Source organism: Mastacembelus armatus, chromosome 22 (genome assembly GCF_900324485.2).
Source record: "Mastacembelus armatus chromosome 22, fMasArm1.2, whole genome shotgun sequence".
Lineage (NCBI taxonomy): Eukaryota > Metazoa > Chordata > Actinopteri > Synbranchiformes > Mastacembelidae > Mastacembelus > Mastacembelus armatus.
Window position 1 is genome coordinate 11832383 of NC_046654.1, and position 26835 is coordinate 11859217.

General features: G+C 40.4%; 3 protein-coding genes across 3 annotated transcripts in view; all 3 read left to right on the forward strand.

Moving 5' to 3' along the window:
• LOC113129783 (latent-transforming growth factor beta-binding protein 2) overlaps positions 1 to 3553 on the forward strand; it is a 76273-nt gene extending 72720 nt beyond the window's left edge. The window contains exon 41 of the mRNA XM_026305896.2: positions 1361 to 3553. Within this exon, the coding sequence (XP_026161681.1) occupies positions 1361 to 1536 (176 nt within the window). The 3' untranslated portion in view covers positions 1537 to 3553. The remainder of the gene's footprint in view (positions 1 to 1360) is intronic.
• Positions 3554 to 4342: 789 nt separating this feature from the next.
• Positions 4343 to 10957, forward strand: pomt2 (protein-O-mannosyltransferase 2). The gene is made up of 21 exons (XM_026328647.1): positions 4343 to 5036; positions 5142 to 5226; positions 5320 to 5424; positions 5552 to 5660; positions 5881 to 5989; positions 6389 to 6548; positions 6616 to 6722; positions 6804 to 6886; positions 7192 to 7301; positions 7415 to 7481; positions 7572 to 7632; positions 7751 to 7829; positions 8046 to 8197; positions 8283 to 8374; positions 8473 to 8549; positions 8643 to 8714; positions 8802 to 8861; positions 8948 to 9053; positions 9171 to 9311; positions 9576 to 9687; positions 10269 to 10957. Exons 1-21 carry the CDS (start codon positions 4762 to 4764, stop codon positions 10372 to 10374), a joined length of 2268 nt encoding a protein of 755 aa, XP_026184432.1. The 5' UTR covers positions 4343 to 4761; the 3' UTR covers positions 10375 to 10957.
• Positions 10958 to 11594: 637 nt separating this feature from the next.
• On the forward strand, positions 11595 to 23954 carry lin52 (lin-52 DREAM MuvB core complex component). The gene is made up of 6 exons (XM_026309553.1): positions 11595 to 11640; positions 13186 to 13260; positions 13359 to 13396; positions 13536 to 13602; positions 13866 to 13949; positions 23521 to 23954. Exons 1-6 carry the CDS (start codon positions 11622 to 11624, stop codon positions 23574 to 23576), a joined length of 339 nt encoding a protein of 112 aa, XP_026165338.1. The 5' UTR covers positions 11595 to 11621; the 3' UTR covers positions 23577 to 23954.
• The last annotated feature ends 2881 nt before the right edge of the window (positions 23955 to 26835 follow it).

The following is a 26835-nucleotide window of genomic DNA, read 5'->3' on the forward strand; positions in this document are numbered from 1 at the left end:
AAGACTATCAGACCTCCCATGCTGAAAAAGGGAAAGAAAATTTACTTGAAGGCCAAAAGGAAATATAAACCAATTCACTGCTAATTTAACCATCATCCTGAATGGTTCAGTGCTCAAGATGAAGTTTAGCTCCTACCCAGCCAGCACGCAACATGACAGCGTGTTTGGTTAAAGCTATACAACATGTTACGCAACATATCATTGCTGTTTGGTGAAAACCTGGAATTTTTTGGAACAAATTAAAACATCCTTGTTTGTTGTGTTGTATTAATCTCAGGTCAAGGTCCATTTAGTAGCTGTTGATCATATCACATGATCTTTATCAAAACATGAAGTTTGCCCAGTTGTGACAAAAAATGTATAGAGGGGTAACTTATGTTTATTCCATTTAATGGCCTTTCTGTGTGGAGTTTGCATGTTCTCCCTGTGCTTGTGTGGGTTTTCTCCAGGTACTCTGGTTTCCTCCCACAGTCCAAAAACATGTATGTCAGGTTGATTGGTGACTCTAAATTGCCCATAGGAGTGAGTGTGAGTGTGTGAGGTTGTTTGTCTCTATGTGGCCCTGTGATGGACTGGTGACCTGTCCAGGGTGTACCCCTGCCTTTCACCCAAAGAGAGCTGGGATAGGCTCCAGCAGATCCCTGGGACCCTGGTTAAGGAATAAGCTGGTATAGAAAATGGATGGATGGTGATTGCTGATTATTTTCTCCACTAATTGCTTGGTCAAATCATGTCTTTTTTCTGACCAACACTATAAAACTCCAATCTTCAAGCTGGAATCACAGAATGGTTGGAATTTATGCTTGAAAACAAAAATAATGTAAATGATTACTTGATCATGAAAGATAGACGAGTATTTCCTAATGAGGTGATTAAAGGACAATTGACCACTGCAACTCTTTTATTCAGTGTGAAGTTTAGTGGAGTTTCTAAGTGATTTTTTTTTTTCAAGCTCCATCTGGTTTATTAAGGTCTTGGGATATGATAGAAAGCTCCAGAACATCTCGTAAATTAACCTTGAGGGGAGGTTGTTTTGTCAGCTGCTTGTGTCCAAGATCAAGAATGAACTTTGAAAGTCAAGGCAAATGTAATTTAAAATGGTTTAAAAAAAAAAAAAAAAAAAAAAACACACACACACGCAGTTGGAGAAAAAATAGAGTAGGTACACACAAGAAAAAGAAAGAAAAGAAGAAAAGGAAAGAAATGTTAACACAGCAATGAAATAAAAATGAATTATTTGAACATTCCAGTATCCCACCTCTCATACCCACAAGGCCACTCCACAGCAGATGTGATGCAGGCAGCTGTTTCAGCTGTGATATCGCTCTGCTGTCTAACTCCTCGTCTCCTTTTCCCACAGACATAAATGAGTGTGAGGACATCAGCGACAAAGTGCCCTTGTGTCAGAATGGACAATGCACCAACACAGAGGGATCGTACAAGTGCACCTGTTTGCCAGGCTTTGTGGCGTCTGCGCAGCCGCACAAATGCATCCCAGCGATCCCAGAGTCTGCGTTTAGGGAGACAGAAAACTAAGACAGTGACTGTTGGAGCGCTGGTGTCTCCTGCTCCCTCAAAGGTCACCTTACACCCCCCTGCCCTTTCCCACAAGGGCCTGGCACTAAACCTCCAACAGTAACACTGAAACGTCCAAATTCGTTTCCCTACATACACACAAAAGCACACACACACTTGCATTCAGCATAGAATATATATTAATATCCCCCTCATACACATTCAAGAGGACCAGGAATTGTGCAGTGAATGTATTACATGGGATGTAATATTCACCAGATATACATTTGCCTTAAAGGGATTTTGTGGACTGATCTTTTTTATTCAGTAACCCCAGGCAATCTGATATGCAGATATACTTTCCACATTATTTTCTCTTATTTTTTTTCATGTGTTATTTATTTCATTAACATGACGGGCCTCTGCAAACTTAAGAAAGCAACCTATTTCAGAGTGCATACTCGATTCCTCGTTTTATTATGTCTCACTAATTGATTAAGAGACAGTGTGGGGACATAATCAGTGTGTTTTTTTTAAAAGAAGGAATGTTATAAGAATTCAGCCACACATAAAACAGCTTGTCCCCAATATTATCATTATTGTCAATTAGCTTTGACTTTGGACTAAACTGATGCCAACTGATGCCAAGAATGGCAAACATCACAAATTCAAAGAACCTTTTCCACATCAGCCTATATATACTTAAAGATTAACTACAAGCTGAAGTTGAAGAATCTTTGGAACAAGAACTGGGAAGCCAGGAAGTCAACACAGCCACACTTTCACATTAAAAGCGTCAGCATTTGCATGGACATGGAAAGACTGTAGATGTATATTATGATCTATATTTTGAAAAAGGTGCAATAGGGTATAACGTGCCTTCCTCTGTTTAACACCATTTTTACAAGCTTAATACCAACATGGAATCAATTGCTGATCCCAAATTATGTTTTTGTTTTTTATTTTGAACAGAATTAACTTGTTTTAGACTTCTATAAAAGCAAATTACTTTTTGAAGTTTGATATACAAGATAAGTTAATTGAAATTGTCCACAAATTTCACTGCTTAAAGTGAAAGATTGGTTTTCAGTACCATTGTCACAAAGCAAAAACATTTTCTTTTCCCATGTTTGCATCTGAATGCATGTAAAGACAAAGGCTTCACTGGAGATGTTGGGTATATTTTGTACAGATCTAGTACTATGTGTTATTTTTGTTACATATTATCTTAATGCATTATAGCACAGCCAATATTTTGTTTGACATAAAATATAAAATGTAAGAAAAATCGGGCAATATAGCTTTGTAGATTTATACGTCTGTAAAAATGTTTTTAAACCATATCTTTTTTTATGTATAAGGAGAGTGGCTGACACTGTACCAGAGGAACTGTGTGTATACCCTGCCCTGTGGAGCAGACAATGAATTATATTTTTTGGAAGTGGCAGCACTGTTCTAATCACAAACATTTCTTTCTTCAAGTTCATAACAAAGACAAATTCAAACACCACATATGTCTACATATTAGGATTTTTTTTCTTAAAGTCTCTGTTGGATCCTAATATCATGAATGTATCACAAACAGTATCAGCCAACTCATCCGGTTTCAGAATTCCCACTCAACTACATCCATCTTTGTCTTTTATATTCAGGTTTCAGGAAAATAATGGCATTATATGTCTAATGGACTGAACTTCTATCAAGAGATATATAAGAGTCTATTTCTAACTCTGGGGAAAAAGCTGACGACTTTATGCCCTTAACCTGCATTCATATAACCTGTAAGCTTACAGTCGTAGAAATGTTCAATGTCCACTGTATTTCACTGTGCTGTTCAAATGACCACCTGAACCTGACTGGAGGTCTAACATTTGGGTCAGGGGTTGGACATATTTAACGCCTTACAAAACCACAAATAACTTGAGTTAAATGGCTTCTTATACAGCTCTGGTCATTGCAAATATCATGCTCAATCCTTTTGTTTACCTCTTGACTGTAATCTCTATCAGTCATCAAAATAAAAATATACAACATCTCAGAGTCTTTGATTATTTAATTTGAAAAAAAGGCACCCAATGCACCTTGTCATTGTAATATGTAACAATTTGCTGCCTTGAAATTTTGATATTTAGTCCAAACAAGAAAGAAAGAAACAGTAAGTCTGTCCATGGTTCATCACGATTTGTAGTTTTTCGCTTTATTTATAAGGTTTACCACCATGAAGTATAAGTATTAGTTTATTTATTTATTTATTTATTTATTTTTTACAGTTTCTATCACCAAAGATACTTTAAACAATCAAAAGTAAAGCTGGGTAATAAGAACCCATTCAGATGATTATACCGAATTAGCAAGTAAACAGGAACCAGGAGGATTTATTGTTCCATCTGATCAATGATCTATGATAATTATTAGAGTATAGAGTAAATTCAGTATTGGCTTTGAATGTAAAATATAAGACAGTGATTTAGCTTAACCGCTGAAATAACAAAATCTCACATTCACAACTATTATAAAATAAATTATTATTGTTATTAAGAAAGAGAAGAAGATCAAAAATAAAAGGAGCAATAAATGAGCATTAAAATAATTGTTTGTATTATATCTCCCTCTAGTGGTCAAATTGAACTTCTCTATCACTGGCTCTGCTTCTCCAAGCTGCTTCTTCAAAGACTTTTCCCATTGGCCAACCTGGGACCAGGAGATTTTCCAGACGGATTCTGGGAAATTGTGTTTACCATGCAATAGCGTGCTCACGTAAATAATACAGTGGACTACAGGTCCCAGAAACTACCTCGGTCCGTACGTATTTCGTTGAGTTGAGCCGTAACCTCTTGTGTTGGACCTATGCTGCTCAGTGTAAATCTTTGAATTACGACGGGATTTTGAGGCGATAGACACCGTCGTCATTTTATAAAACTGATTTAATGTTTGGGCTATTGGACGAGTAGACATTTGGTGTGAAAGTAACAAGCAAAGATGTTATGTCTGTTCTGTTCAGATGGGTCGGAGAGTGTGTAACTAATGTCATGTGTTTTTATTTGTTAAATAGAGAAGGTGTGACATTCACTGTCACCATCACCTGTTTTTAGCGGAATTAATACCTGGTCCAGTTTTTTATCATATACGTTAGGTATTGTCCACCAACTGTCTGTTTACAGTATATATGATTAGTTATTGTTACTATTTAACTTCACTGCCTTGAAAGAGGGTCTGGACATTTTTAATCATAGGTTCAATTTCCTAATGGCAAAGGAAGAATGTATCACACAGTGGAACAAAACAGGGCACACTTCAACGCTGCGCAACAGAAAAACCCTTCCCTCCTCAGAAAAGATCTTCAAATCCTCATCCGCTCATGTGTCCAAGGGCAGACAAGATGACCCTCAGTCCTCAAATGGAGCATCTGCTCTAGGAGGAGGTTTTAATAATGAGTCCCCAAACAGAGTTCTGCTGATGCTGGTGGTAGGACTGTCTTTGTCTACACGCCTCTACAAGATAACAGAGCCCCCTCATGTATGGTGAGTAAAAAAATCCTGTGCACACATGCATGTAGATTTTAGGTTTTCGTCTCTCGGTGTCATTTTTTTTTTTTTTTCACATGATGACTTGTTTTGTTGTTTCAGCTGGGATGAGACACACTTTGGAAAGATGGGTAGTTACTACATTAACAGGACGTTCTTCTTTGATGTCCATCCTCCACTGGGAAAAGTGAGATGGCGGATTATTCTTTTTTAATGTAGACTCAAGTGTTTTCACAGAAACTGCTCTAATATTGCTTCTAATTACTTTTAATTTCTGCAGATGCTCATAGGTCTGGCCGGTTACTTGACCGGTTACGATGGTACCTTTCCTTTCATAAAGCCAGGAGATAAATATGAACATCACAACTACTGGGGGATGAGAGGGGTATGTCACTTTCCATGCTAGAAATCCTGGTCCTTTCTAATAGATTAATAATACAATTTCACTATGCACAAAAAGGACAGTAAATATTAAGCTTGCTAATGTATCTGTCTTGCCTCTTGCCCTGTAGTTTTGTGCTGTGCTGGGGTCCTTTCTTCCAGTCTTTGGCTACCTCATAGTGCTGGAGCTGTCACAGTCTCCCACTGCTGCTCTCATCACTGCCTCCCTGCTCATATTTGGTGAGTGATCACCTTATACCTTCCTATGTCCATGAAACAACTGAAGTACCGACATGTAGCTCTAGATCTCACCTGAAGGGAATTATCACAATCACGCTGAAATTATATTTGGAGAAAACTTACTGACACCTATTTCACTGTCAGATCATTCACTGCATCGTACATTTATCCTATTGTAATAAGGAGAATGAACTCGTGCCTAATTTCACCCTCCTTACAGACACTGGCTGTATCACTATTTCCCAGTACATCCTGTTAGACCCTATCCTCATGTTCTTCATCATGGCAGCAGTGCTGAGCATGGTCAAGTTCAACCAGCAGAGATACAGGTAGGGCACCACTATTCTTTTTGTTTGTGTGTTTGTTTTTTGGTTAGTCATTACATTCGAGTATTTCATTCATTGGCTGCAAAAACGCTTGTCAAAATGAAGAAATTTAAGACTTTGGACTGTTGTGATGTTGCTGATGAAATGTGTATGTGACTGCTAGAAATAAACCATACATGAATCAGTGTGATAAATTGATTGTAGTTGCTCTCTTCAAGCAGTGCCAGTCTGTGTTCCAACAAGACTGAATCTTGATTACTTGTAATGTTTACCAGGTGGTACATGACTACGCAAAGACTACATGGCATAGTGCTTTGCATTTTACTGACTGGAGGATTCCTAATAGGCAGTAAATCCACATCTGATTGTTCCCTGTTGGCTTTTTTTATTTTTTATTTTCAGACCTTTTACTGCTCCCTGGTGCCTGTGGCTGGTATTAACTGGTGTAAACCTTGCTGGGGCTTTGGGGGTGAAATTTGTCGGTCTGTTTGTCATCCTGCTGGTGGGACTCAACACGATCTGGGACCTTTGGAGTCTGCTGGGAGACCTGAGCCTCTCACTGGTAAACAGCTTTATATTTTTAATGAAACTGATAATGCTAGAGGCTCTAATCGGTTTGTTTTCTTCAGGTGGATATAGCAAAGCACTTCCTGGCTCGGGTTGTCGGACTCATCCTGCTTCCACTCCTCCTCTATGTTGCAATATTTGCGGTCCACTTTGTCGTGTTGAACAAAAGGTGAGTCTACGCGTGCGTACTGCTCTGTGTGACGGCATCTACCTCATTGCTTGGCTGGTCATGGGTGTTTTCTTTCCCCAGTGGACCAGGAGATGGTTTCTTCAGTTCTGCCTTTCAGTCTCGTCTAATTGGGAACAACCTCCACAATGCATCCATGCCCGAGTGTGAGTCCCAAACAAATGTGAATAAAAACACATGATTCTGCAGCTGGGCTTACTTAAACAGTGATAGGAAAATTGAAATGGAGGCCAAAAAGAAATTCAGGCATTTTTTGCGTATCGATGACAGCCAAATGAGCTGAAATGGTTGCTTACAGTTTTTGGCATGAAGGCTTTGTCGCTTACAGTGACGTTTTCAAAGACATCAAAATCAGAAACAGCTTTATTTCCAACTATGTTTACACATACCAGGAATTTGTTATGGTGACATTTTCATTAAATGTATGTGTTTCTTGTTTCTTCTGATACAGACCTGGCGTACGGCTCCACCATTACAGTTAAAAACCTCCGTATTGCTGGAGGCTATTTGCACTCTCATTGGCACTTATACCCAGAGGGAGTGGGAGCGAGGCAGCAGCAGGTCAGGCTTCAGGTTTTACTGTAAAATTATCCACAAACATAAACAAATGTGCTTCTCATATAACATTTTCTGCTTGTTTTAAATAAACATTTGACTCTGCTGTGTACTCACAGGTGACAGCCTACCTCCATAAGGACTATAACAACTTGTGGCTGGTTCACAGGCAGGATGATAACAATTGTAAGAAAGCGGCTTGATTTGCTATTCAGAAATGCCAATAACATTAAAATAAAGTAATGTTTGACACTGATGTTGTTTATCTCTATGAAGCTCAGTCTGGGACCCCTGACCTGGTTCGTCATGGCGACGTCATTCGTTTGGAGCACAAAGAGTTAAGTGTAACACCCCATGTATAACATAATCCCATCTTATTTAAATGATTTAGTCTCATTCTAATCTAAGTCTCCAATTGGATGTCATTTTAATTTTTTTTTTTTTGGCTCCTTTAGAACAACTCGCAACCTTCACAGTCACCGTCATGAGGCCCCTCTGACCAAGAAACACTTCCAAGTTACAGGCTATGGCATTGTAAGCAAGCGCCACAACATAAAGCAGCACTATATAACATTGTATTAGAATGTTGTAACAGTTTATCAAAGATGTTTTGCTACATCTACAGGTAAAGTTGAACTGTTTGAGCTTAACATTCAAAATATAGTGCGTTCTGATAGTGTGACATTACATAGTTTATGACACCGCACCCCTCAACTTAAAACACATCTCCTACCTTTGGCCTGTTCTTAGAATGGCACAGGAGACACCAATGACCTGTGGCAGGTGGAGGTGTGTGGAGGTCAGAAGGGTGACCTGGTGAAGGTGTTGCGCAGCAACATCCGGTTTCTCCACCGAGCTACTGGCTGTGTGCTTTACTCTTCTGGAAAAACTCTTCCGAAGTGGTAAAACTAGTCTTCTCTCCTCTGACTGATTTCTTTTTTTCATTTTGTGTGGACATTCAAAGCATATTGTGAGTTTTGTGTTCAGGGGCTGGGAACAGGTAGAGGTGACCTGTAGTCCCTACTTGAAGGAGACGCCAAGTTCTCAATGGAGCATTGAAGATCATATCAACCCCAAATGTAGGATCAACACTTTTTTTTAAACTTTTTTTTTCTGTACATTTTGAGATCAAGTATTAACCGATATACTGTTCCCTATACCCTTTGTGTTCTGACAGTGTCCAACATTAGTCTGTCTGTGCTGAAGCCCCATTTTCTGGAGATCTTACTGGAGTCCCACATTGTTATGATAAGGGTAGAAAAAAATGAGATGTTAATCCATCTGTTCTTAATGAAGTGTCTTATCAAGCATTATTTATTGGAATAAACAAATAAATTGTCTCTTTAGGGAAACAGTGGTTTGAAACCCAAAGACCATGAGATGAACTCAAAACCCTGGCACTGGCCCATCAACTACCAGGTACACTGAGGCATCTACAGTGTAAAGCTTATATTTGTGAAAATCTACATATATAAATACTGTTTATTGTGCTTTATGTCTGTAAAGGGACTGAGGTTTTCAGGGGTGAATGAGACAGAGTATCGTGTTTACTTGCTGGGGAACCCTGTAAGTCTAATGCTGGCTTCATTTTTTTGTCGTTGGTCTTGTCTGACCCGTGAATAATACTCTCATGAATAAATGCTCTTCCTCAGGTGGTCTGGTGGACAAACTTGGCCAGCTTGGGACTGTATCTTATCATGGTGGCAGTGGCTTCTGTAGCACTCCAAAGAGGTTTCTCATTGGGCCAAAAAAGAATAGGTATGGTTATTTGACAGTGGTACCACCACAAAGCGTTTGTGCTCCGTGCTCATGCAGCATCAGAAGTAAAAGGATTATTAAAAAATCTGATAAATATTCTCCTACTCTGTGTTTCAGAGCATTCACGTGTGCTTATGAGAGGAGGGGTACTGCTACTACTAGGTTGGCTGCTTCACTATGCACCTTTCTACACAATGGGCCGCGTCCTTTACTATCACCACTACTTCCCTGCCATGCTCTTCAGCAGCATGTTAACAGGTACACAATCCCATTTCATTATGTGCAGCCAATGTTTTCAAACTGTGAGGGTGGCTTCTGTCATTTGTATCCTTCTCAAAGTCATAATTAAGGCAACTCTGAACACCTATATATGATACACAATTTTATATGTGTATTGATACTATTGTTTGGGGACCCAGTTGTAATGGGAGGCCACAGTATCGCCACTTTGTAAACCACTGATATGGACAAAGCGTGTTTGTCTCTGGGTTCTGGTTAAAGTATTTTGTTTGTCTCTCACAGGAATTACATTAGACATCCTGCTGAAAAGCACTGACCTGCTACTGTGTCAACCTTATTCAGATTGGCTGCAGAGGATTGGACAGATGGTACTTCTGTTTGGTGTTCTTTACAGGTGAGCTGACTAACAGAGTAAATGCTGTGAAGGAAGAGTTTTATTGCAGTTCATTCTTACATACTCTTTTTCTTCATACTCCTTTAAAGGTTCATTGTGTAATATTTAAAGTGATCTACTCGTTGATTGTCTGAAATGGACTATAGTATTCATCATTACGTTGCCATTAATGTGTAATTAAACTAACTTTTGCATTTACTTAATCCTTGAATGAGCCTTTCATATTTGCATAGGGAGCGGGTCTCCTTTCACAGAGGCAGCCATGTTGTACTGCCATGTTTTCAAGTACTGGCTCTAGACAGGGAATCATGTTTTGTTTTAAACGTGATGGCCACCGTACACTCCCTGACGCCTGGAAAGATGCAACTAAATTTTTCACAATTTACACATTACGCCTTTAACGAGAGTCGTCTCATTTTAACTAAACACAGCCTGTAAGTCAGTCAAAGCTTCACTCACTGAACCTTCAAATTGACAACAGGATTGCATCGAGGTGTTTGTGACTTTAGATGAGTTCATAACACATTTAGAGTTTTAAACCACCTCCTTTACTTTGTAAAAACACTGTGCTCCATTCTCAGTTTCTACCTATTCCATCCGCTCTCCTATGGGATGATGGGTTCCCTGGCGAACGAGCCGGGCAGTGCCATGACTGGCCTGAAGTGGATGGACTCCTGGGAGTTCTAGGCACCTCCGTGTGAAGATGACACTAATGATGTGATTATATAACAACTGTTCAGAATATTGGGGGCTTAAATCAATCATGTGTGCCACTGACTTGTGGTCTTCGCATAAAGGGATCATTTTCATGAGGTACTGGCTGTTTACAGTACTGTACTACCTGTTGAAGTATTCATGTGTCTCATTATTTCAAGTATTGTAGCAAACAAAAAAGTTTGGTACGACAGAACAGGGTCAGTGCAAAATGAAAGCTGGCATTACCAAGCTGCCTTAACAAAACTTACATCCTGGACTTAGTGTGTACTTTATATTTCACCACAATAAGCTAAGTGCCTGAAAGGAACAAGTGAAGGGAAATTAGAAGAGTTTAAATGCTGCATCTCCCTGCTCATCGGTTTTAAAGAAAACACTTTTTGTTACACACATACAGATCATCAGAGACTGTATTTTATTTGTCTTCATTTTATGGGCCGGTGGTTTTATACTGTATTCATCTGAGAGTACTGTCTACTACTGGTTTCTGTTTTGACATTGTAACACTAGTATTGACTGTCATTTTAGTGTGATCAATAAACTAGATATTCTTGTAGTCTGTGCTTACTTATGCTCATTTCACCAGTATTTCATCTTAAAATAATATGTCATTGAGAAGAGCTTAAAAAAATATTCTTTTACACAAGCACTATGTGTTCATGATAATTATTTTTAATGAACCCTTATTGAGCCAGGGGAGCTTAAACATTTCTCTCAATACAAACACGATTACTAACAGATTCCAGAAAATTAGAAATACGTGTGGTAATAAAATAGTTTTTAACATTAAAATATATAATAAAGATTTTGTTAGAGTAGGGTTTTAATGAACTTTGAGTAATTAGTATTAATTAATGAAACCTAAGGTCAGTTATCAGCTGGTAATGTTCAATAGTACAGCTGAAATGGCAAACACAAAAAACACACATTGAAGTCACTTTGAGTAAACCACTCAGAAAGTATAAGTTTATTTATACAGTAGATCAGAATACAGAGAAATATACGACACGCTTTTATTTGAATGTGTTCATGTTCAGTACATTTTGTGGACGCTAATATGAAAGTGGCCCCATGGAGCCAAGTCAAACCCACAGAAAACAGATGCGGAGCAGTATTTCTGTGCGCCCTCTGGTGGCGTGTCTGGGACGTACAACGTTACACGTCAACTCCGATAAAGACGGCCGTGATTGGCTGTCGTCGGTCACGTGTTTATTCTGAAGATGGCGTCTCCAAATGGAGGTAAATTCTAATTCCTTACCATGCTATGTCGTGTATAAATTGTAAATTTAACGTTATTAAACACACTTAACCGGTAATTACTCCTATGCTGACTTACGCGAACACCCAGAGGCGCCGGGACACACATGTTGGCGCTGTATTTTTACTGTTTGGTGATGTTTTTCCGTTGGGTAAAGCCTTCACTGGCCCAGTGTACAGGAAAGCGTAGTAGACAGCACCCTGACGTTCAGCAGCACCCACAGAGCCCAAACTGTGGGTGCCGCTAGCTCCAACGTAGACAGCCCCTGAGGCTTGCTGCTGTGTCCCACACGAAGTGGTCTAGTCTTGTTTCACAGTGTCTTTTCGGTTTGTTATTGTCACTGCAGACAGGAAGTGCAGCGCTGTATACACCCAGCGTCCAGTTTATTAGGTACATCAGTGCAGCCCACGTTCATAGAGGTGTTTATGCAGTTACAGGCTTTAAGTGTGCAACCAGTGACTATTGTCATCGATGATTAACCTGCCTGTCAAATTAGTATTTAGTGTGGAAAAAAATGGAAATGCATACTTAAATGTCAATCACAATTTCTCAGAAGTGGATATACAAACCCCAGAGCTATTCAGTTGGCTATGTTAAGGAACAAAGGTGTGTGTGTGTGTGAGAGAGATGACTACATACATACTTACTTCTAATCTGTATGTAATCAGTTTTGCATGTTTATGTGCCATATACTGTAGCCATGTTTTATATATGACAAAGAGTACATGACTGCAGTGAAACAACCAGAGCTGCAAAAGTTATTAGTCAGTTAATCCATTTGTTGGTCAGCATGAAATTAATTGCAGCGGTTTTACTAATTGAACCTCTAAGTTTTTTTAAGACCCTCTGTTTCCAGCTTCTCAGATGTCAGAACTTTAGGATTTTTCTTTGATAACATATTAAGTTTGGACTGTTTTTTTTTTTTTTTTTTTTTTTTTTAGTAGACAAAAAGATCAAATTAATAATCAGCAGATTAACCAATAATTACACTAATAAATTGCAGCACATTGTAAGGATTTTTCAGAATTAAATTTAGCATGAAATTTGATGAGTGTCTATTTTCATGTCATACCAAACATGTAGACACTTTATGTGATATTCATATACTGTATAATTTTACATTAACTCCACTATGTTTACTTCATAAAGGGGTGCAGCTCTACATTTACGTTTTTGATTATAAAGATAACCTATGTACTTATGGTGAAATTGTCTGTAACTTATCTTATTTTTGGTTGTGTGATGAAAGTTAGATGTTGGTTAGACCTGTTATAAATGTGCACTGATTTAGAGATAGGAGCAGTGAATAATATGTTTAGGTGAAGAAATAATTGTTGTTGCTGATATCATTTATTTGCTGAAATGAAACAAAATGTTGTTCATAGAATTCTTTCAGTCACTTTTGGCACCTACCCAGTGTTTGTCTTTGATTGTTTCTAAAACTCATTACAATATTTACAAATGCCCAATTTTTCCATTTTCCATAGAAAATGTTAAAAACAGAACAATATTTTATGTTGTGATAGGTGACGATTTTGAGACTTCTTTGATGAGTTTTGAGAAGTTGGACAGAGCGTCACCAGATCTGTGGCCAGAGCAGTGTAAGTTTACCTTCTCCTTGCTCTCAAGTAATTAATTATTGAGGAGTTATGTTTTATGTTGTTTTAATCTTAATCTTATCTTGGAATCTCTCACACAGTGCCTGGTGTTGCAGAATTTGCTGCATCTTGTAAAAATGTAAGTTAGATTCACTGCATCTCACTTTGATTTACCATCTAGATCATTAAATAGGCTTGACATACTGTAATTTATAAGCGTGATGTATAAACCTTTCACGAATTATCTAGTGAGACCTGTGTTGTGTCTTACATTACAGCCCATTACTAATTCACCCCCAAAGTGGATGGCTGAACTAGAGAGTGAGGACATCGAAATGTTGAAAGGTAATGAGCAAAACAATAGAGATGTGCTGTACTGAAATGTCTCCTGTGTACCTGCAACACTTAAATAGGAAGTTTTGGAATGAGTATGGGCAGAAACAATCCGAGCATATAATCCCATCAAATGGGATAACATTGTACTAAACCAGTTACATGTAGCTAAGAGATTTCATTATGTGTCATGTTATCTATCTGTATTATGTAAAGTGCTTTGAATTGCCTTTGTGTATGATGGGCTATACAAGTAAACTCACATTGCCTTGCAGAGCTGGGTAGCTTAACTACAGCCAACTTGATGGAGAAGGTCAAAGGACTTCAGAACCTCGCTTACCAGCTGGGCTTAGAGGAGTGTAAGTATACAAGCAACACAAACAGTGCCGTGCAGAGTACAGACAGTTCAGGTGAAATTCATGTGCATAGATAGAAGCTTTTAAAGGTGCCTTCATATTACTTGTTGCCTTTTCTGATCAGGCACTTGATTAAATACTGAGCGACAAGTGGGCAAACACACAAATAACAGCTGTAAAATGGGTCATTTCAGGTTACTCACAAGTTTGTCCCATTACCACTAGATGGTGCACATAGCCTTTCGACATCTAGCTGGTGGATTTCACATCAGTCATGTGAAAACCCAAATAGGTTGATTGAACATTAGCCAGTATGTTGCTGTCCAAAGACAAAATAAATAATGCAGAAATGTGAACTTTTGGTATTTACAATCAACTCCCCTTTTCTGTCAAACTGTATAATTAAGTCAATGCTGTGGTATTATAATGTTGGATTTAGGTCAATCTTGTTGAATTGGAGAAAGTAAGAAACAAGAGCTTGCTCACAGAAGCTCATACAACAAGTGCTCAAGCATTTGATGGATGCAAAATCTAGTTTTTAATCCATTCCCCACTGCCTTTATTGTCATAATCCTTGTGGAGTGTGGATTAGAGAGATGTAGCTAAGTGCTCATATTTTCCTAAGATAAAATGTATTTTTCCAGTGAAAAAGCACACAGGTATTTAGGAATTGTGACACAGCCCTCATCTTACAGGGACAGAATATATATTTTAAAAAAAACAACAACTCTGCAGTTAAGTTGGCCAGCATAATGTTCACAGTGAACTGCAAGAGCAGCAGAAATCTTGTGGTGCATTGTGGTGTACAGCTTCTTTAGCTTCTAATAAAGTCACTTCTTTGTAAAAAAGAAAAGAAAACCTCTGCTTATCAGTCAAATGATATCAAACAAAATTTAAAATTAAGTAGAAAAAAATATTGGATTGAGTTTATACCAGATTAAGTGAAATGTTGCCGATTTCCCAAAATGGTACAGTGCACAAAGATCTGAATCAATATACTATAGGAGTCATAAACGTGTAAGAGAACAATCAAGACATATTAATAGGCCAAGCAAGGCATCATAGGTAGTGCTTGTGCTATATGTATTGTATGTGCATTGACCAGAAGATGCCAATTCTTTTTTTTTTTTTTTTTTTTGTAAAACTGTCTAATCTCTCTGACTTCTTTAAACCTGGAGAAACATGTAATCTGCCTGGTATAAAGATGTTAGCTGTCATAGGTGCAGGACTGCAGGCTTTGCAATCATGTCATGTACCTCAGGATGACGGGACACAATGATGGTTATTATTGGTGTCGGAGCAGCCCTGTAATGGGTGCCTGTTTAATGTTCTCTGGTTTAATTTTCTCCTTTTCCTGGCTGTCAGGGGAGGCCTTGTAAATCTCAGCTACTTTTTCATCATGTTTGTGCACTCTTCAGTACCCGTAAACGAGACTCCGCAGAGGCATGGCAGAGCGAGGGCAGGGGACAGGATTTACTGCCCCTCCCCTTCAACATGTGGACCATTAAAGAGGGAGCTGGTTAATGGGCAGAGCACAATCAAGCAGCCAAAACACCCCCACCCTATTGCAGGGAGAAATGGGACCTGAACCAGACATTACTGCAACTTTCCCCTATACCCAAAATACACCTGAGCAATACTTGTACCAGGATTCTGCTTTTTCATAAAAATTGCACATATTGGTACATACTCATTTTTGTACATATGTATTAACATGGACGTAAAGGGAGGATGTAGCACACTACCCACTACCCCACCAGCACAAGCACCCCTAATAATGGCTGCGTGACGCTGGCTCTGTCTAGTCCCACAGGGGCTTGACGCGTGCCTCTTCCTCAGGCCCCAGCTGTTATTCCACCTCGTGATGAATGCATCTGTCGCGAGCCGCTGAGCGCGGACATCAAGCCCAAGCCTCTGGGGAAAGCTGAGGACTCTGATAAGTGCTGTTATTGGAGGTAATTGAAAGCTGAGTGCTCCTTTGGGATGCAGAGGGAGGGCCTTGGCTACTGACACAGAGTTGGTGAATTTCGTATGTGCGATTTTCCTGCTTGGCATATTGCTAAAGTGTAAAACCTGTAGTTAAATTTTGCATGACCGTGTCTTTCTTGGACAGGCTCACAGTGTGGGCTACATGAAAACCAAGAATGCATGCTTACCATGCTATTACAGGTCAGAAAAAGGCACCAATATGAAAGTTAATGTGATGGGAAACCTCATGAGAAAGCATTGGGAAAGTTGCCACTAAATTTTATGGTGGATCATCGTACTGAAATAGTGACTTGAAAAAACCTCTTCACTTATGATATCAATATTTTACCACTTTCAGTGGTACTGAAGCCTGTCTGATTTTATTCTTTCACCCAGATATAAAAAAAATCCATCACTTCAGATACAATATGTTACTTTTAAGCCAAGAAAAATGCAATATTTAGGTATCATTATGTCACAATTATTAAACTCTTTGGTATATAGGAATAAACAGTCTTAGGGTTCTCTGGGTGTTGGACCACCTGTTGTTTCCTGTGTAGCACCCCTGAGTACTTTTACTCTGCTGTGATGCCACCCAGCTTAGAGCCAGGCTGACCCCTGTTGCGTCTGCCTGTGTGAAGGTGAGACTGAAGGTCGCCTAGCCATGACAGCTCCTAATGGGCTACCTACCACTACCTCCTCCTCACCCTCAGGATCAATCTCCGGCCTATTAGAGGCATGGCGCTGCTGAATATGATTGCATTCACTGGGCCTCACTGGTCCTAATGTGCCTCCATCAATCCATCAGGGCTGGCTGACCGTGGGGCGGGCGGTTATGAAGTGCCTGAGCTGACAGCAGCTGAATGAGGAACAGGGGATGCTTCCCCACTGCTGCTGCCACCACCCTTCCTCCTCCTCACTTCTTTTTTTTTCCCACTGCGCTCCTCTTTTCACCTCTATCATGTTTCTTCTTGGGCTCATAATTGCGATCAACAGTAGTGTCGGAAGGAAAGTGAAACAAGCATAAAGCATGGTTTTGTTTAAAAGCTAATATTCAGTAACCCTGGACCTTGGTTAGAGACATCTTAAATTATTGTATGTGCTAATTTATAAAAGTGCTAGTATCTATAGTTGTGCATTGTTGGAAAGCCTTAAGAAGTTCCACATGCAATTTGCAACAGGGTAACAGGAGTATCTGCTTCCATGTTTCCAGCAGGTTGCAGCTGTATCTGATAGAGCCTGTCCATATCTTAAACAGGATCAGTGTTGTAGCTGGGTGAAAGAAGTGGGAGGCAAAGCTTCACACACGCTCACACACCCCGCTCCTCAGTTCTGCCTGTCGCCTCCCTGAGCAGATCGGAAATGACACCTCATTTCCATAAAGGCATTAGGAATTCATTGGATTTTCTTTCCCAGCTAATCATAGTGCGGGTGTAAAACCTTTTAGGCTTTTTAATGAATGATTTTTGACTGATTGCCTATTAATAAGGACACCTCTTGAACAGGCATAGGCTGGGGCAGGGGTTGGGAGGTGCAGATGTGTTTGTTTTGGTGTGTGAATGTGTGTGTCAGCCAGGCGAAAATGCATTGGCGAAGGAGGAGGAAGAAAGGAGGGGTGGGCCCTCTCGGTTGGGACATAAAGAGGAACCAGTGGCTCCCCTGGGAAATCACAGCTCGTGTCTGCATCTTAAATATCCCTGTGAAGTATCAATAAGTGGGTAATTGAATTTTGAACACAAACATGAGCGTCAGGTGTATGGGTTGCAAGGCGGGGGTGCTGGGGGGGCAGTGTATCCTGAATGTGTGTGTCTCCAACTGTTTCTTTGCCTGTGTGTCCCTTGTCCTCTGGGAGGAGGGTGGTGAAAGTGGATGTTAAATCCATTAAATAAAGCTTACAGCCCATAATATCTGCGCAGCACTGTGAGATGGGCAGTGAGGGTCAGATAAGTCCTCTTAACTCTTAATGAAAGTGATTCAGGCCAGTCAGGGCCAGGGTCCAGTACTCCAGTTAACCCAGGTGGTCATCTGTCTTTGGAGCTAAAAGGGGTCCCACAGCTCACCAGCAGCGTGCCTTTAAGACAGGCAGACAGGGGTGGGGGTTACAGGGGGCAAAGTGATGATTACTCTCATTTTATACACAGGGGAGTCGCACTGGGGGCTGGGAGTGGGCTGTGACAATGACACCTAGATCACTCATTGTAAACGAGGGGAAAGTAAGATGTTACACCACCGCGTTTCCTTTGCATTTACATTGGAGCCACACGGGGTTTGTCAAATGAAAATGATTTGCCAGCATGGAGCAGAGAATTGCAGAAACATTGAATTTCCTAAAGCACGGGCTTTGGTTTTTGCTATTTAATTTTGGAAAAGGGACCACATTTTAAATAGCGATGTGACATATTTAGCTGTTTGCAGATATAGGTTAATCTCCATTGTTGCAATGTACTTTGCTAGCAGAGGATTATGGAGCTGGACATACAGGAACCAGAAGCCTTCATCAGGCTCCACCGTTATCTGCTCCACACTGGCCTCTCTGTCAACTACTCTAATAATGACATGTCTAACCTGTGTTTTGTCTTTCTGTGGCAGATTGCTTAGATAACAAGTAGGTTGTAGACAATTAGTGGGAAATATACAGTGGTGTGAAAAAGTTTTGGCCCCGTTCCTGATTTATTTTTTTGCATGTTCGTCACACTTTGTTTCAGATCATCAAACAAATTTAAATATTAGTCAAAGATAACACAAGTAAACACATCATGCAGTTTTTAAATGAAGGTTTTTATTATTAAGGGAAAACAAAATCCAAAGCTACATCGCCCTGTGTGAAATGGTGTTTGCCCCCTAAACCTAATAACTGGTTGGGCCACCCTTAGCAGCAACAACTGCAATCAATCGTTTGCGATAACTTGCAATGGGTGTTTGATGACCAAACTTTGATGACCAATTTTGGTCCACTCAGCTTTGCAGAATTGTTGTAATTCAGCCACATTGGAGGGTTTTCAAGCATGAACCGCCTTTTTAAGGTCATGCCACAGCATCTCAATTGGATTCAGGTCAGGACTTTGACTAGGCCACTCCAAAGTCTTCATTTTGTTTTTCTTCAGCCATTCAGAGGTCGACTTGCTGGTGTGTTTTGGATCATTGTCCTGCTGCAGAACCCAAGTTCGCTTCAGCTTGAGGTCACGAACAGATGGCCGGACATTCTCCTTCAGGATTTTTTGGTAGACAGCAGAATTCATGGTTTCATTTATCACAGGAAGTCTTCCAGGTCCTGAAACAGCAAAACAGCCCCAGACCATCACACTACCACCACCATATTTTACTGTTGGTATGATGTTCTTTTTCTGAAATGCAGTGTTACTTTTACCCCAGATGTAATGGGACACACACCTTCCAAAAAGTTCGACTTTTGTCTCGTCAGTCCAGAGTATTTTCCCAAAGGTCTTCGGGATCATCAAGATATTTTCTGGCAAAACTGAGACCAGCCTTTATGTTCTTTTTGCTCAGCAGCGGTTTTCGTCTTGGAACTCTGCCATGCAGACCATTTTTGCCCAGTCTCTTTCTTATGGTGGAGTCATGAACAGTGGCCTTAACTGAGGCAAGTGAGGCCTGCAGTTCTTTGGATGTTGTTGTGGGGTCTTTTTGTGACCTCTTGGATGAGTCGTCGCTGCGCTCTTGGGGTAATATTGGTCGGCCAGCCACTCCTGGGAAGGTTCTCCACTGTTCCATGTTTTCGCCATTTGTAGATAATGGCTCTCACTGTGGTTCTCTGCAGTCCCAAAGCTTTAGAAATGGCTTTATAACTTTTTCCAGACTGATAGATCTCAATTACTTTTTCTCATTTGTTTTTGAATTTCTTTGGATCTTGGCATGATGTCTAGTGTTTGAGGATCTTTTGGTCTACTTCACTTTGTCAGGCAGGTCCTATTTAAGTGATTTCTTGATTGCAAACAGGTGTGGCAGTAATCAGGCCTGGGTGTGGCTAGAGGAATTGAACCACAGTTAAGTTATGTTTTAACAGGGGAGCAAACACTTTTTCACACAGGGCCATGTAGATTTGGATTTCGTTTTCCCTTAATAATAAAAACCATTTAAAAACTGCACGATGTGTTTACTTGTGTTATCTTTTACTAATATTTAAATTTGTTTGATAATCTGAAACATTAAAGTGTGACAAACATGCAAAAAAATAAGAAATCAGGAAGGGGGCCAACACATTTTCACACCACTGTAGTTAGATTGAGTAAAAGGATTTTATACAGTACACTGTGACTGTTTCCTAAGCCGTCGTGGAATCTCAGACCAGTTAGGGCTAAATGATAATTAGATAGCTACAGACCAGCAGGGCATGGAGATGGCTCACAGAATCCATAAGGTGTCATTTAGTATGGATGGCAGTCGTAACAGGATGCTGATTAACTTAGTGCAAAATTACTAATTGACCTTTCTAATCAACTAAACAAATCTCTAAGTCCCCCTAATCAGTATTGATCTCCATGTATGACAATGCCTGTGTGTGTGTGTGTGTGTGTGTGTGTGTGTGTGTGTGTGTGTGTGTGTGTGTGTGCGTGCGTGCGTGTGTATGTGCGTGCGCGTGTGAGAAAGAGTGGGGCTGTGTGATTTTGAGGCTTTCTACCCTCATCTGTTGGTGTATATCTACAACCTAAAATAACTGCAGCATTTTATTTGTAATTTTCTCAATATACCTTATTACTTGTGGCAAAATAAAACTTCTCTTTAAATACGCTTTAATAAAATAACTTATAGAAATACATAAAAGGACTGTTAAAAGCTGGAGCAACAAAGTCAGCATTTTCATTCAAATCACCTAGTTATTTAAGTTGGTTCCTATGTCCATCTGGACATTTTAGCTATGCCAGAGTAAGGCAGTGTCAGTTGGCAGGGTCAGTCTGAAATGTAGCAACATCTATTGGCTGGATTGTCATGAAATTTTGTACAGATGCTTATTGTGCCAAGCGTGTCCTAACAACTTTGGTGATCCTGGATATTTAAAGTTACATCATGACGTTGGTCTTTGTGGCTTGGTAGGAAATGATTTTCATCAGATCTGTGCAAACTTTTTACCTCAGTTTCAATCTAGTACAATCATCTGCCTGTAGTTTTGTTTTGTCGCTGCTGTGCTTTGCGTTTGTGCTAAAAAGCTAATGTTAGCTTAGCACACTAAGCTAATTTGGTTCGCATGGCAATCATACCCATTGTCTTCATCACTGTTATATAGACAGCAGCGTACTAAAGTTAATTTTGGCTTGGCCCTGTCAGCAACACAACGGCACACACTCACCTGTCAATCAACACTTTTCGTCATCCTCTCCTTCTTACAAAAAGAGCCACACATTATAAATTGAGCACTGATTTATGTTTAATGGGGTCTCTAATGTGATGATATCAATGATATGAGTTTCTGTGTGAGTAGTGGGAGGTTGAACTGAGCCGTAATTAATTAGACGCTCAGTGGGGTGAGGGGTCTCCGGAGGTGTGGCAAGCCATCCTTGATCTGTTTTACAGTTTGGGCTCATCAAGAGCTGGAGGAAAGGATAAAAAGAGATAGAGAAGCATTAGACATTAAAAATCAAAAATATTAACTGCTAGCCTTTACTGCTCCTGCTGTAACTGCTCCTGCTAAGTGACATCAACACACTTGCAGTTTTAGGGTCATCTTAATGTAATTGCTTGGCCTCACCTAATTTTGATGGCTTCATTTCAATCTAAAGCCTCCATGCATGTCCCCCAATGACTTTATTTAGGGAGATTTGAAGAGACAGCTAAGTGCAAAATGAATCCATCCCATTCCAATTAGCATCGTCTTTAACCTAATGACGGACACCTCAAGGTGATGTGGCCTCCACGCCCAGATGCACCATTATCATTCCACACTGGGTGACTCCTCTAAATTACTAACGGCCTCGTCTTTTTCATTAGCCGCCACGGGCTGGTGAGGCGGGGCCCCTCCACCCAGCACTCAGGCAGACAGCATCCTGATCCCATTCTTCTTACATGCATTATAAAGGTGGATGACTTTCTGCCTAATGCCCTTTTGAAATCAGTCCTCACTCGGCTGCTCTGTGGTTTTATATTTGTGTGATGTACCGGGTTAGTTAGAAACCAAATACAGGCGCTGGAATGATTCCAGCTTTGCAACTCATAAAAGCTGTAATGAAGCTGAGAGCCTGCTCCTCTTCTTATTTTTAACAAAGAGTAATTACTGTATGTGGATGCTGCCTCTCTAGGGTTTATGATGTTGCTGCAGAAAAGTCTCAGCAGTCTTCATAGTGACACAAGGGTTTGTCTGTGACAAAAAAAAACTCAGATATGGCTGCTCTCCCTGCAAGACCAGTTTGACAAAGGCCCTTCAGCAGAGACAGTTCTGTCTGACAGACCCCTGTACTAAACCAGTTCACTAAACCCCAACCAAGCATCTTCAGTTTACCAACAGGGAGTTGCTCCCATACCTTACTCTTAAGTGAATCTATGTTAAGAATTTAGACGGTTTTTTTACCAGCAGTTGTCATTGCAGTAGTGGGGGGTTGAAGTTGAAGTTGGCTAGTACTTCAAAAATACTATTCTCTCAGTACCATAATGTCAGTTATTTAACTGTAGTTATGAATAATTATATTGAGGGCTCATTACGGAAATTCCAGCATGTTTATTAAAATGCAAAATCCAAGACGATATCTTGTCTCGTCTCATAAGGGTAGAGTATCACGTCACATCAAATCTTTAACCCGCAAGCATGAAAACGGAGAAATAAAACAACGCAGCAGTACACTGTTGTGTAGCAGTGGTTCCAATCCAAGTTTTAGGCTCAAACATTTGTGGAGATTTTGTTGAAAATGACAATTTAAAAAAAAAAAAAAAGCTAAGTTGGAAAAATTAAGAATTTCCTGTAGTACAGTTTGTTTTGCATTATTTCCTATTCCATTAAACACCTGATTATCCCTTAGATTTGTCCTTTGAGGAATGTCACCACCCCTCCCTGTGCTAGTGGCTTCATCGAAATGTTATTTTTACTGTTTAGTCTTGGGACATTCATCTAAACATTACCTTTCTGAAATTTGGTTCCGTTACACTTATTTTTCCGGACATCTGTCACTTTTTTCACACATGGGCATAGTCCATTATCACAACTTGAGGTTAATAGAGTCATTTTGTTTCTATTCTCTCATCTGGGTGAACTGCGCACACAGAAAAACACACACTTGTGATGCATGCATGAGTCTTGAGTGCCTATACCTCACTACATGGAGACAGCAATCAAGCAAATCACAAGACACTTTGGTTGCTACGTCTCAATTTTCTGCTGCTTTCCATGTCCTGAATGAACAGATGTTTGTATAAATTACCTCCCTGCGTGATACTGCAGATATTAAATACATGCTTTGCATTACTAAACAACAGTTCTGAAGTGGTTAGGGCTGCAGGAAAACGCTGCCCAAGACCATGATTTCTTCCCCATTTTAGCAACTTATCAAAGCTTGCTGTCGAGATAAACTATAGTCTTGGTTTCATACATGCACAGTAATGATTAAACCTGGTGTTTTAATCTGTGCAGTGGTTTATTGTGTGTTGTTGTCTTCTTGTTTTCCAGCGAGAGAAATGACCAGGGGGAAGTTCTTGAACATCTTGGAGAGGCCCAAGAAGTGACGAACGTTGTTTAGTTTGTTTTTTAAGCAATAGGATATTTTGGATTTCAAGGTGAATCTGATCTAGGCCTTTTCCGATACGGTCTGAACATGTTCAGACTTTTTCAACAAAGTTCAGACTTTGCATTCAAACCATAAAATGCAGATTCACAGCGGAGGTCTTGTATCCGAACTCCCCAGTGCTCCTGTCCCCTTGAAATAAATGCCTTTCCTTTTATGAAAACCTCAAATGATTTATTACTTTTCACTGAGTTTCACTGTAGCTTGTAGAACCACCTTGATTAGATGATCTCTATTTATTCTTATTTCTATTTTAAACATGAGTTGCATTTTGTGCAGTTTGTGAGGTTGTATATAATAAACTTTTTAAACTGAAAAAGGTGATTGCCTTTTATTTTAAGTCCCACTGAGATGATTAGGTTGGCAGCTAAATTTGGTGATGCAGCAGTTCTTAGAGACAGTTTGTAAGACCTTGTAATTCCTCCCTGCACCTCTTCAGCAGCACCTCACCGGATGTGAACATAAGGAGCTCCGACGTGAGAGTGCTTTCCCTTCCACCAGGCCATGCTTTCCATTTAATGAGCAGTGGAAACAGGGTCCCCTACACAAAACATTGCGTAAAAATAATATTGCTCATTGTCATCGCCGTTAATGAGAGTTGACATAATTACTAGGACCATTTCTTTTCTAATTAGCACACTTCGGCGTTGTCGGAGCTAGCGGCCAGGCAAAAAGAGAAATCAGACAGGCATGCCGAATGGGAAACAAAAAGAAGTCCATCCGCCATAATTAGGTGAGACAATGCCTCGGACTGTTCTCGGCTGGAGATGTCGCTGGGGCTCTGGCTGCTCACTCCCAACAAGTTGCACTTCTCCCCGGGCTGCTAATAAGCCCCTAATCGTCTTTCCGATTCACACGGACAGAGGCCGCCATTGCCTCGGTGGCTTCACCCCCTGCCTCCCACACGGACCCTGGTTCACCTCTCCGAAAAAATACGGACTATTCAGACATTTCCACGGATTTCATACGCAGCGTCCTGGGACCGGAATTTGGGAGAGACTTGAACGCAGCATGGACTTGGGGGCAAGAAGAGAGTGGCCAAAAACTATAGCGCTGCCCGATTAGTTTAGAGCCATTATTTTACAGCACAGTGTGTGTAGTGAATTTTATACCAATAACACAACCTGTCACTGGCTCACTGATTGAGAGCTACTTTAAAATACAACACAGGTTCATAGAAAAGAATTACTAAGTATAGGCCCAAGATAGGTTACCATGTTAATGACTGAAAGTACGCTATTAAACTCACATAGCAGAGAAAATACGACTTTAAATTAAGGCACTCTTCAGCGGCTTTATTAATGGGAGCTAAATAAAACATTTCCTAAAGATTTGTAGAGCGCGGTTGCCAGGTTGTGTGAAATTCCTTAACTTTGGTTTTTATCCTCCTCCAGGGGAACACTTACAGACTATGCGGACTAGAATAGACACCAGTCCTCTGCAAGTAAAATGTTGCTTAAGAAAATGCAGCTATGGTAAACGTAAAAGTATAAGCCTGCTCATTCTGCTGAGAGCTTTTTAATCTATTATCATTGTTTATTTAATGACTAAGGCATTGGTGTGTAAGTAGCATTTTACTGTTGTGCTACTGTAATTGATACACATTTAAACAGGAAAATCAATAATATGCAGCTTATGTTAAGATGATAGTTTATTTGCACAATCGTGGACTGATAACTAGTGCTATTAAAAAAAAGTACGATGTACTCCTTGTACTATAGTGATGTAGAAAGTGTTGCATAGAAGTAACACAAGTAGGACAAATTTGTACTGAAATACAATGACAGTAAATGCACTTGTAGTAGTTCTAAAGAGCGCACACACATTATAGATCCACTTTCTGCAAATAGATTCCGTTTTAAATGCTTTAATTTAAAGTTGTAAGCATTAAATGCTGGGGGTGGACCTGCTGCCATCGGGACTGGTTGCATGCGGACACTTGTTGATGCAGACTGATGAACATTGATCAGTCTGCTGATCGTCGAGGTGGTGAGCGAGCTGACATCACCAATATGGTGCACCCGCAGCCTCCCTCTTCAAGGAGCGGGTCAGATTAAAGCTATGGAGCTACTCATCCATATGGGGAGAGAGAAAGAAAAGCTCCACAGCTCCATCCATCCATCCATCCTCAGCGCCTTGCCTTGACCTCACATAGCCTCTGTGCCCCGACAAACGTCAATCCGATGTGCCCCTGGTCTTTAAATTAGCTGTCAATTAGTGCAAATTAATCAACTCCTCGCCTAATTAAGCAATGCCGACGGGCAGCTACCAAACACGCCATTGTGGAGGAGCCATGAGAAAGCTGCGGGGCTTGCAAACTTCTGTGCAGGGGAGGTGGGAGCTGGGGTGGCACGGCATGACATCACGCCCTGTGAGCGCTTTGGGAAAACAGAGGCTCTGGCTCTGCCTTAGGTCTTTTTTCCCCTCCTGACTCGGCCCTACATGTGTGCTGTCATCAAGTTGCCTGTGCAACGAGGATGCAGCTTGATGATCAACCTAAAGAGACCCCGAATACATGGATAGAAGTTCATGAGATGAGAAATGAGACTTAACAGTAATGATCAAAGTCCATCTGCTGTGGATCAGTTAATGCATTCAACAGTGTTGCCAGTTTTGTTGTCAGTGTCCCACAAAAAGACAAAAACAAATGTTACCGGTCACATCAACAGGACATGATATCCATTACTGTGGGCGGTTTTTGCTTTGAGCTGAAAATCAGTTTTTGACCTGCAGCAGAAAGACGCGCCTGTTTGAAGGTTTCTGCCTAGAAAAGTTTGTCACTGTTGTGAATATGTGTAGAAGGTTTGGAGACACTTTATCCTAATTTTGCATTAAGCCTAAATATGCCAGTAACAGAAGGAGCGTAGGGAGCAGAGAAAGCATGTGAGGGGTGGGGGTGGGGGGTGGGGGATGTGGGCACATAAACAAAAAATTTCCAACAGCTGTTTGCTTTTTAATCTGCAGCCGTCAGATCCTGCAGGTCTTTGATGGGCAACCCAATCTACACGAATGACTGAACTAAATCTTGCCTTAATCTAGAGCCCTATTAGGCAGCCGCTCTTCTACATGTAAATCAGCGTGCAGCCATTTTCGTGGGAGATGGATTATTAAAAGCCATGCAGAGAACAGAAAGTGTTGTCAACAAACAAACAACAAAAAAAAAAAGAGGCTGTATGGATTGCAGCAGGCGTGATGATGGA

What these genes read in the sequence shown, in the direction of transcription:
- pomt2 (XM_026328647.1), top strand. Translation starts at nt 4,762, where the DNA reads ATGGCAAAGGAAGAATGTATCACACAGTGGAACAAAACAGGGCACACT. An exon ending in TGCCTCCCTGCTCATATTTG is followed by an intron (nt 5,661 to 5,880) that starts GTGAGTGATCAC and finishes CCCTCCTTACAG; the next exon opens with ACACTGGCTGTATCACTATT. An exon ending in TTCAACCAGCAGAGATACAG is followed by an intron (nt 5,990 to 6,388) that starts GTAGGGCACCAC and finishes TTTTATTTTCAG; the next exon opens with ACCTTTTACTGCTCCCTGGT.
- lin52 (XM_026309553.1), top strand. An exon ending in TTGCTGCATCTTGTAAAAAT is followed by an intron (nt 13,397 to 13,535) that starts GTAAGTTAGATT and finishes CTTACATTACAG; the next exon opens with CCCATTACTAATTCACCCCC. An exon ending in CCAGCTGGGCTTAGAGGAGT is followed by an intron (nt 13,950 to 23,520) that starts GTAAGTATACAA and finishes CTTGTTTTCCAG; the next exon opens with CGAGAGAAATGACCAGGGGG.